This window comes from Eschscholzia californica, unplaced genomic scaffold, assembly GCF_041429995.1.
Source record: "Eschscholzia californica isolate CP2 unplaced genomic scaffold, dmEscCali1.0.p SCAF_1, whole genome shotgun sequence".
Taxonomy (NCBI): Eukaryota; Viridiplantae; Streptophyta; class Magnoliopsida; order Ranunculales; family Papaveraceae; genus Eschscholzia; species Eschscholzia californica.
In genome coordinates this window covers 26,507,309-26,518,270 of record NW_028238198.1, presented here as the reverse complement: position 1 = coordinate 26,518,270, position 10,962 = coordinate 26,507,309, and the positions used below count along the sequence as shown (strand labels likewise).

Below are 10,962 nucleotides of genomic sequence, written 5' to 3'. Positions count from 1 at the left end.
AAGTTAAGTTTTCTTCTCCGATTCTTTACTTTATTTTCCAATTTCTTTTATATAATGCCCATGAGTAACTAATTCTCTATCTAGGGTTTAGATGAAGTCGTAATAATCATTTTCTCGACAATTTATTAAAGTTTTTACCATTTTAACGATAAAATCTTCCGGGTTTTTAGACCGTTCATGGACTGAAAACCTGAGTTATATAAAGAACCATCTAATCAGACTAAAATTAATTTGTCGTTAGAATTGTTAGGAAGACGGATTCGAAAACCCTAGGCTCTCCCCCATTTGAGTTCCTTGTATCATTTGTAATTATTTTCTTTCTGTAATTTTATTTTATTTATTTTAATTTAAAACCAAAACTAAAAACCAATTTCAAAATCAAAACCGAGTTACTTCCAAGTCTTAGAATAGGTTTCACTTAGTCTCTGAGGAACGAACCGGTCTTACCGGAAATATTACAACTTGACACCCGTGCACTTGCGGGTGTAGACCTATTTAGGGTAACCTTTCTAGGCCCATCAGTTTCCCATCCTGACTTTGCCAAGGTCACCAGTTCTGTAAGAGTTAAAGAAATCCTTACATGGAATAGCATGATACGAAGCACCTGAGTCAACCAACCATGTCGTTTCTGGTTCTGACTCAGCCATACTTAAGCAAGTGTCTCCACAACCTGAGAGTAAGATAATGTCATCACTTGAGGCAACTGCCGCAACATTATCTTGTTTTTCATCATCCTTTTTATTTTCCTTCTTTGTTTTCTTGCAATCACTCTTGTAATGACCCATTTTTCCACAACCAAAACATCTAACTTCTTTCTTTGGTTTTGATCTCCCCCTTGACTTATCACGGTTATGAGGTTTTCTACTTTTACCTCTCCCCCGTCTTTCTGTAACAAGTGCCTCTGAATGAGACTCGTCTGACGATGATTTCCTTCTTGTTTCTTCATTCAACAAACTACTTGTTACGTGATTCATACGCATTATGCCATCAGGAGCAGAATTGCTAAGAGACACCACCAATGTCTCCCAACTATCTGGTAAAGAATTTAGAAGAAGTAAGGCCTGCAACTCATCATCCAAAACTAACTTCATTGCAGAAAGCTGGTTTACTAGACTTTTCATCTCATTCAAGTGTTGAGCAATTGAGGTTCCTTCTTTATATTGTAATTTTCCTAGCTTTCTGAACAAGTAAGCCTTTTTGGCAGCTGTCTTCTGATCATACAATTCTTCTAATTTCCTCCATAGACTATAAGCGGAAGTCTCCGTCGATACATGATGAAAAACACTGGGTTCTACCCATTGTCGAATAAATCCAACAACCTTACGATCTAATACCTTCCAGTCTTCTTCATCTATCTTCATCGGTTTTGTACCGTGATTTTCAATGGGTGCAACTAGGTCTTTGCAGTATAACAAATCTTCCATTTTTTGCTTTCCACATCAAGTAGTTTTCTCCATCTAAACTAATCATGCGATTAGTATTCACTTCCATATTTCTGAACAATAAATCCAACCTTAGCTCTGATACCACTTGTTGGGAAAAACGGACACTTAGGCGCAGCGGAAACAAGAGTTTTTCCCTTTGTGTTAGTTACGAGGATAATATAGAAGAATGTGTGTGAAGCACCAAAGGGGAGAACACAATTAGAAACGCACAAGAGAAGAAGGGAGAGAAGGAGGTTGCCGAGAAGAGCGGGGCAGAACTTTTTCAGCACGCGCAGTCTTCGTTGTTCGGAAAATCCAACGGTGAGTTCTTCTCCGATTGAGCTGAAATTTGGCAGAACTGTTCTTGACATATTCATCTAGTATTTGTACGGAGGGATCGTTGATTGGTCGCCGGAATCCTAGTGAATAAGGAGTTATATCAATAGACTTAGTGAAGAACAGTGTTTTGAATGAGGAAACTAGAAGGCAGACAAATCCTAATTTTTCGCATTCAGATTTGTTGGTTACTGAGTTGAGGGGGAGAAGTTCAAATAGAGAGTCCACGAAGAACAAGAGCAGGAGCAAATCTAACAAATTTGCGAATGTGGAGTGTCATTATTGTCATAAGAAAGGGCACTTAAAGAAGAATTGCTGGTTGTTGCAGAAAGAGAGTAAGCAAGGAAAGGAGCAAGAAGAAAGTAAAAGTAGAGACACCAAGATTATTTAACGTGACAAAAAAAACCCCTCCAAACTAGAAGGTAAAAAACCACGGGACCTAGTCCAGAAATCTTCCACTATAATTAAATAATGGATTACACAATTCTTCAAGATGTGTAGAAACACTCTTGGACAACTCTTCACCAAACCTATGGTAGATAAACTGAACAAAGAAACAAAGAAATAAAATCTCTTACTCCTTAGGATTTGAACAAATCCTAGATTCCTAAAGGTTGAAGAAGATAACCACAAACTAAATTGCTTCACAAGATTAATAATCTTCTTTTCTTCAAACCAATATTCTGCTCTTTCAATCTCTCTTGAAAGAACCACTTCAGAAATCTCTCTTTCTCTGACTTCTCTTTGTTCTGGAAGTTGTTGTGTATAATCTCTTCCCTTTCATTCCCTTTTATAATGATAAATAGGGAGGTTTACCAAAAGAAATAGGAATTCCTTTTTAGGCTTGAAAAAATAGAAACTTCTATTTTTTCCCCAAACAAGGAATAAGGGAAATCCTATTCCAACTAGGAGTCCTTTTATTATAAGGAGGGACCCCAACACATATACTTTTCAAGAAAAATACACTTCTACTATTTTATAAAAAAATACTTTTTATATGAGATTATCTTTAGCAATTGGGAAATTTGGTTAAAACTCGCTGTAAGTTTTTGTTTTGGTGAAAAAAGATCACTTGTATTTTTAAGTTAAGTAATTTCTAACTACTTGCAAGATGGTTGCAACAAGATCGTAAAAAATAAGATTTTAATCAAACAAAATATAACTTGTATTTTTAAGTTAAGAAAAACTTTAAATTGGGACGAAAATTCAATTTCCTGATAGCAATAATAGTGGCGCCTATAGAATTCTCAAAACAAGAACATACTTGTATTTCACAGCAATAGGCCAATAATCCCTTAAATTTGGGCCTAGTGAACCTTTTGTCGCCATACATGTTAAGCCCACTAAGATCCTAATACACAATTTTGGAAATTCTATAGGCACGCCAATTAAATTCAAACATCTTGACATTTAATGTCTGGACTCCATGCATGGGTGTGGGAGAGGGGTGTCATCGGTGCGGCCACGGTAAACCCCCCTTAAACAACAAGTGATTTTCAGAGAATGAAAGACCCCTCAAATAACTAATTTATGAATTTCCAAAAATCCAAATCATTGCAAGAACTTAGGTTGTAGTTTAATTGGTAAACAACTTTCTTTATAATTTTGGTCATGATTTCAGTACTCCTTTGATACATTTTTAATTGTTATGTTTTTAGGCTAATGATGACGGGATTTGAAATTCAATCAGACGTATTTATATAAAACTAAATTTTCTTTATATTTTCGTGAAAGAACGTAATCCAACTAGTAAGATTTGTGTTGTAAGTATTTTGGAGCACTCCTTCACAAAAAAAACATGTTTTGGAGCACCAAAAAGGCGCCAGATCAAATTTCAGACCGGACCTCTTGTTTTTTTAGGCACGCCACCGACCCCATCCCCATACAATAAAATTTGATAATTGAGTGCTGGAGCGGACCCACTTAGGGGCATGTAGGGGCACGTGCCCCCACAGGCCTAATGCTATTTCACTTTGAAATTTGAACAGAGGTCAACGTCTTATATAGGAATGTAAGTTTATCTTAAGAGAGCTATTGGCGTGTTGGTGCGTGAAGGTATTGGACATGTTGGAGGCTAGAGTTGGAATCCCGTCCATCACTTTTTTTTTTCGTTTTTGTGTTTGGTTTTGTATAGATAAATTTGTTTCTGCCCCCTAGTTTTTAACCAATTATCGTTTGGTCCATAAATTTGATAATATTTCATTTCCCTTTTTACTTTTTTAGAACTATTTTTTTCCATATTATTATGTCTTCTTATTTTATTTTATTTGTATATATATATTACATTTTTGACTATTTTGTAACTTAATACGCTTTCTCTATTCTTAACTTCTCTGAGAACGTACAATGTAGTTAACAAAATTTAAACATTAATTTTTATATAATTCGAATATATGTAAGACTAGTTATTTTAATTGAGATTATAGTTAATGCATCTCACAAGTTAACAATAGTCGAATTGGTTGAAAGTTTAGGTATAAGATACCAAAATCAATTGATAGAACGTCATATGGAGATTTTTGAACAATTAAAGTTTTTTTATAATTAAAAGTGCCCCCACAAAAGAAAATTTATGGGTCCGTCACTGCTTGAGTAAAGTGATGAACAAATTTATGGGCTATGCATAGCACTATAGTGTCCCATAATTTCAGCTATGAACAAAATTTCTCGAAAATTGGTAGTAGCCTAGAGAATTACTAAAAAAAACGTGTTATGCATAGCCCAATTGGACTCGGCATACGCCATGCCACTAGTTGTAACATTTGGGTGCATCTGACCCAACTCCTAGGGACTCCGGGCACCTATCCTCCATTTGGGTCTGTGTTGGATTTTTCGAAGGGGTTAAGTCTATATTTACTTTTTTTTTTTTGTTGATCTGTAAGTTTATATTTACTTTTTTTTTTGTTGAGAGGAAAACTAAACAAAACCACAGAGCCTAACACAGAAACGAAAGAAAAGATTCTGGAAGATCCGAAAAAGCCCGCCATATCCAGGTACCCATATTCCTGCGACTCCATTTAGCTAAGATGTGCTTTCGCATTACCGGTCCTATTGATGTGAGTGTATATAACTTCGATGAAATTTCCTTCTAGTTGACGCACTTTGTCAATGAGCTTGCCTGCTTGCCAACTAATATCTGTCTGTTCCCTGTTGAGAGTTTGTACAATATTACTATCGTCGCTTTCAATATGAAGATAATCAATATTCTTTGAAGTCGACCATTGGAGAGCTCTGACAATTGCCCAGCATTCACATTCTTCTGCATTTTGGCCTCTATAATTACATGCCGAGGCCGCGAGAAAGTTTGCTTGGTCATCGAACATGATACATCCAATCCCCGCTATTTCTTTTCCATCCATAAAAGAGGCGTCGACGTTGATCTTAATGTAAGGAGCTTTTGGAGGAGACCATTGGATATTCCTTTCAATTGGTTGAGATGGCAAATGATGTTTGAGGAGGTTCGGTGTGCTATTTACTTGATCAATTACCATCATGGGTAGAATTTTAGCATTAGAGAAGCATCTATCACACCTCGCTTTCCAAATCTGCCAAAGAATATTAGCGAAAAGACCACTAATCTGCTCATCAATATCTTTCCATGAAATAATCCAGTCAATAAGATTAGTAATGTTGCCTGAAATGATATTAAAATAAAACCATACCACTGTAGCCAAATCACAATGTAAAAGAGCATGAATCAAAGTTTCAGGGGCTCGACAGTAAACACAGTCAAAATTATGGCCAATAAACTGCCCAATTTTACCTCGAACTGGTAAGCTGTTCGTACAACATTTCTAAAGGAATAGTCTGATTTTTGGTTGGATAGGTAGATTCCAAATGAAGTTTCATTCCTTAGTCTCATAGTCATAATGTTCAGTACGTAAATAATAATACATAGATTTAATGGTAAATTTACCTGATTTGGTAAGCGTCCATCGAGCAATGTTATCCATTTGTTCCTGTAAGTTTATGCTCAAAATAGAGTTACATATATCATCATTAAAGCATTGAGTTATTATAGTCGTATTCCAATGGTTATTGATAATAAGTTGAGAAACCTTAGTGAGGTTACTATTAGTGGTGTTACATATAGGAGGAGGATGATTAGGGATCCAATAATCATACCAAATGTTAATATTGGTACCTTTATTAACATCCCAGAACGTTAAATTGGTAACTTTGTCAACATGTTTGGAGATGGATTTCTAGAACCATGAGTGATGATTCTTAGCCTTCTTAGGTTTATGATCTTTGGTGAAGTATTTCGCTTTAAGAATATTAGCCCAAGGAGAGCCAGGATCTTTGATAAGCGCCAAACCTAATTTGGAATTCTGGCTCTCATGTGTCCTACAGATCATTTGGACTCATAGAGTTATCCCTTGAATTTATTCGGGGGCAAAACCTAATTTAAGACTCTTGTGGGCAAAAAATGGATAGTTGATCTCCTTAGGGGTAAAAAAAAAATTGAATTAGACTCTTTCACATGACCCATAGGCCATATGATTGTTGGTTGCGTCTATAGGCACCATTTATTTTTACACTTGGGTATCCCACAGGGACCCACACTCTTAGCGTCCCACATGGACAGTTTAAGGACTTTTGGACTAGACCTAATCTGTGTTCCCAGGTCAATCCAAGTGCCTTCCGACTGCACCAATCCGTGGACCTGGAGACACATGGAGAGTGCCACGAGGAGGTGGGCTAAGAGCAACGGGATGGAATGCCTTTAGAGGCACCCATGATGTTTTAGGAATTAGGATGCTCTATTCTGATCCTTGAATTATGGGTCAACGGTTTAGTGTTGATAATTAATTGACATGGCAGTTAATCCGGTTAGTTAGTTGCGTGAAATTCGGGAGTCAAAAAGTACTCCCACATTTAAGATTCAACGTCAACCAACGGTAAATCCCCTCTCCTTTTTACCTTCCACTTTTTAACCACCAATTCTCCTCCTCCACCACCACCCACCACCCACCACCACCACCATGTCTTCATCAGCAGCAATGGCATCACAGAGACTCCGCCACTTACAATCCCTCCCGGAAAACAAAACCTGTGTAGATTGTAACCAAAAAAACCCACAATGGGCATCAGTTTCATATGGAATCTTCATGTGTCTTGATTGCTCCGGCAAACACCGTGGCCTTGGTGTTCATATCAGTTTCATCCGTTCCGTCACCATGGATTCTTGGCCTGAACCTCACCTTAAGAAAATGGAATCCAATCATGGTGGTAATCAATCTTTCAATTCATTCCTTTCTGCTCGTGGGATTCCAAAAGAAACTGAAATCTCTATCAAATATAATACCCATTCAGCTTCTCTTTTTCGTGAAAAAATTCAGAGTTTAGCTGATAATCGATCTTGGGTTGAACCACCAATTACTCAAGAACCCATTCCTGTTATTACAAATTTGAATAAACCCCCAAGACATAATAATTTTGAGAAACCAAAATCTGATTGGGGTTGTTGGGATGGATGGGAAGAAAATGGAGATAATAAGAACATGAAGAGGAATTTATCTGTTGGGAATTTTAGGGAAAATGGAAGCTTAGGGTTTCAAGGACCAAGTAGATCTTGGTCTTCAGAAGATATTCATGGAAAATTACAAGCTTCAGCAGCTAATAAAGAAAGTTATTTTGCTAGAAAAGTTGCAGAAAATGAAGGGAAACCAGAAGGATTACCACCTTCACAAGGAGGAAAATATGTTGGATTTGGGTCTAATCCTGCTCGTAAACCCCAAATGAACAGAAGTCATTCACATGGTGATGTTATTTTGTCAGCACTTTCTCAGGTTAGAAAAAATCATCTTCTTTGATCTTTAATATCAGATTCTGAGTTATTTTAAATCTGGGTTATGATCTATTTGATTAAATTAATTAGTGTTTGTCAACTGTTTGTTGTTTTGTCTGAAAGAATATGAATTCATTGTTCATCTTTTATTTTCAATGAGTAAGATTTGTGATACAGAGGATTAACAATGGATTATGTCTTCTTCTCTTTGTCTCCAACCCAAGTGACAGATCAAAGTCGAATCTGTTAATCAATGCTGGTTGTATCATTAAAATCGATAAAAAAATCATTGGATCTGATCCACATTTTTCTTCAATTTTGTATTAATATATCAAAGTTGGAAATTTCTGTCATGTAATTTTGTGGGCTGACTAGAGATTCCTTATTTATTGTCAGGGCATTGGTCAGTTATCTATGGTTGCATCATCTGCAGCTAGTGCAGTCCAAGCAGGAACAAAGGAATTCACTTCCAAGGTAATTATCTCAACTTTCTTTAGAAATCACAAGTAATAATAAATCTCAAATGAGATCGGGGGCGGGATAGAATCATGTCGGGCGCCCACGTGCAGATTCTTCGTTTGATAGCCTCTTAGCTCTTTTGGCTATTAGGGTACCGAGTAAGGGTGGGGCGAACTAATCTGGTAGGTTATTAGGTGAGCTAACTGGTAGGGTATATGGGTGGAGTAAAGTGTCGGTGTAAGGTGTTATCGGGCCATTGGCGGCTCATGGGCATTCCCCGATGGGCTCGGGTGGACTCCTTGTAGGAGACTTAATAACCTAGCACGTCTAATTCTAGCAGCCTGGGTGGGCACTACTTACCTTCAAGCTTCGGCTGTCCATGGGCTTATCGGACTCGGATGAATCGTGAACTTGACGCATCTTGCCTTTCCGGTTGAACCGTGAATTCACTGCACCCATCCTCTGGGTGGGATGGCATGCCAACCGAACTCCATGGTCTTTGCAATCCCACATATGTTTCGGCTCTCTGGCCTATGCTCGATTGATCGCCTTTCGGCGTGCCACCCTTAGGGTGACACTAGTATCAAAAACTTTCTCTCTCCTTCTCATTTGCATAACTGCACTACAATCTTAAAGACAATATGCACTATCTTAGACATTTTGTATTACAGGTGTGGTTAAATTGAGTTGGAATATTTAACACAGGTGAGAGAAGGAGTATCAGATGAAATTATGAATGAGACAGTGAATACAGTAGCTACTAAAACTACCGAATTAGGGCATAAAACATGGGGGATTGTGAAAGATGTAATGGCAATGGCTTCTCAAATGGTTGAAGATAATAAATTTGATGGAAATCAATGTAACAGTGAATTGCCTGTTCATAGTGTAAATGGTTCTTCAATTTGGGATAGTCAAAGTCATAATCATGAGAAAGCTAGAAATAAAGACTTCTCTTTAAATGAATGGGATGATTGGGGTTCAGATAGTCCTATTTCAACTACTAGTGTAAATAAAGGATTTGCAGATCAATCAAGCAAGAAAAATAGAGAAGATGGTGCTTGGGGTGGCTGGGATTGAATGCAGAAACTGTTATTTTTGTATTTTGGCAGAAATTTTCAGATCTTCTTTCTGCTTGTTAGGTGATTTCAGACATGAAATCAATTTACTTATTTGTACTTTGATGCATAAACTGAGTAATACCCATTCTTTTTCATTAACTCATTCTTACAGTTTTGGCTCCAATTTGTACTTTTTATAGGCAAATAATGAAACTCTATACCATTTCGAATATGGCTCTTTTTTTAAGTTCATTCACTTTTCTGTAAAAGCAAATGTCTTTTTAAAAGGTTTAAGTAGGAAGCCTAGTACACGTGTGAACTCAAGCTTATTAAGTGTCGAGGTATAACGTCTTAAGCTTTAGCAGTTACCGATATTGTCTCCGTTTTCGATACTCAGACTCAAGCTAAAACAATTACGAGGTTTTCTTCCTCAAGAGGTTCTACGAGTCCACTTAAAAGGCCAAAACACTTAGAAAGCTTGAGCCAAGATCTGGACACTCTCCCAAACAATGTGTGAAACTATCACCATGGGGAGTTGGTGACGAGCCATCCTCGACTACAATACCATCTAGACCCCATAATTATCCTCATTTTTGACAAGTCTAACAGTATGGGGTTTTGTTCGCGCTGAAAGATCCAAGACATGGTACCACCACACAAGACTTTTTGGATAGGTCATGAAGTCTTCTTCAGGATCAAAATCAGTAATTGTAAACCCTTTATAATTTCATATGATGGCATCTCGCGGAAAAGACCCTCCTGATGGACTGGCGTAATTTGAGATCTTGATTTATGGCTCCATAATAGATGTGGGAGAGTACATTTTCCTTTTGTAGAATTTCAGACAAGGTTATTAAGTCGGATGGCTTTTGTAGTTCCAATGGTAGCATTCTTTTTTCTATGGTGGTACAGACGGAAAATTTAAGGGAGTTTAAATCTTGTAAATTTAAATTTAACTTTTCTCTTACTAGCTATCGTTGTACTTGTACCATTGGCCTCGTATCTAATTTAGCGTGTAAATTTAAATTAGTGCATTTTTTTTTCACAAAAATTGGTTGTGGTCAAGAATACTTGTTATACAAAAAAAGTACTAATTGAGAACTCTAATGTTTGAAGAAATTTGTTCTTCCATTTCAAAATGAAAAAGTTGAATGAAAAGGTTGGCACAAAAATTAAAGCTATCATTTGTATGTAAAGAGAACTCTTTTCTTTTTTTTGTTAAGAATGTAAAGAGAACTCTGTTGGTGAAATAGTTAAAGGTGAATAAATGATTCTAGCTACTGACATAAAGGGTGTAGTATTATCTCACCACAAGATGTAGCACTCTAATTATACTTATACATGTATATATGTATATATCCTTTAAAAATACAAGTGGGAAGATCGGAATTGTAGCCGTGACCAACCCATTACTAGGACCGTTTTTGTATATGTGTGACAACAATACTCAACAAAATGCACTTTTATTTGTCTGAGTTACTCCATTTGTTCTTTTTTTTTTACGTACGACTCTCTAATCTATTTAGGTGTTTTAATCCATCTTTTTTTATTGGGAACTGACTCGCGTAAGGGCAAGTTTTTATGGAAATAGTATGAAAATTTTTCAAAATATTCCGCTATTACGTATTGAACAATATCATTTTCAGATTTAGACTTATATGTCAAAGCATTAGAAGGAATATTTATTTGAGTGTTTTTAGACATGTTTCTCTCTGTCATCCTAACATAACTTGCCATCTTACCACAACAAAAAAAACTAGCCATCATTAAAAAAAACACTCTCAAAAGATATCTATTACTACCTTCTTGTGTAATTATTTTCCTCAGTTTGCACTACAAGCAACCCATCTCAGCCAAAAAGAAGTACTTCTATTTTCCTCATCTTATTATA

The 10,962-nt window shown here is 36.6% G+C and overlaps 1 protein-coding gene across 1 annotated transcript; it reads left to right on the top strand.

Moving 5' to 3' along the window:
- The first annotated feature begins 6,574 nt into the window (after positions 1-6,574).
- On the top strand, positions 6,575-9,230 carry LOC147565565 (ADP-ribosylation factor GTPase-activating protein AGD7-like). The gene is made up of 3 exons (XM_086652058.1): positions 6,575-7,552; positions 7,948-8,025; positions 8,716-9,230. The coding sequence occupies exons 1-3, from the start codon at positions 6,746-6,748 to the stop codon at positions 9,088-9,090; spliced, it is 1,260 nt and encodes a 419-aa protein (XP_086508184.1). The 5' UTR covers positions 6,575-6,745; the 3' UTR covers positions 9,091-9,230.
- Positions 9,231-10,962: the final 1,732 nt, after the last annotated feature.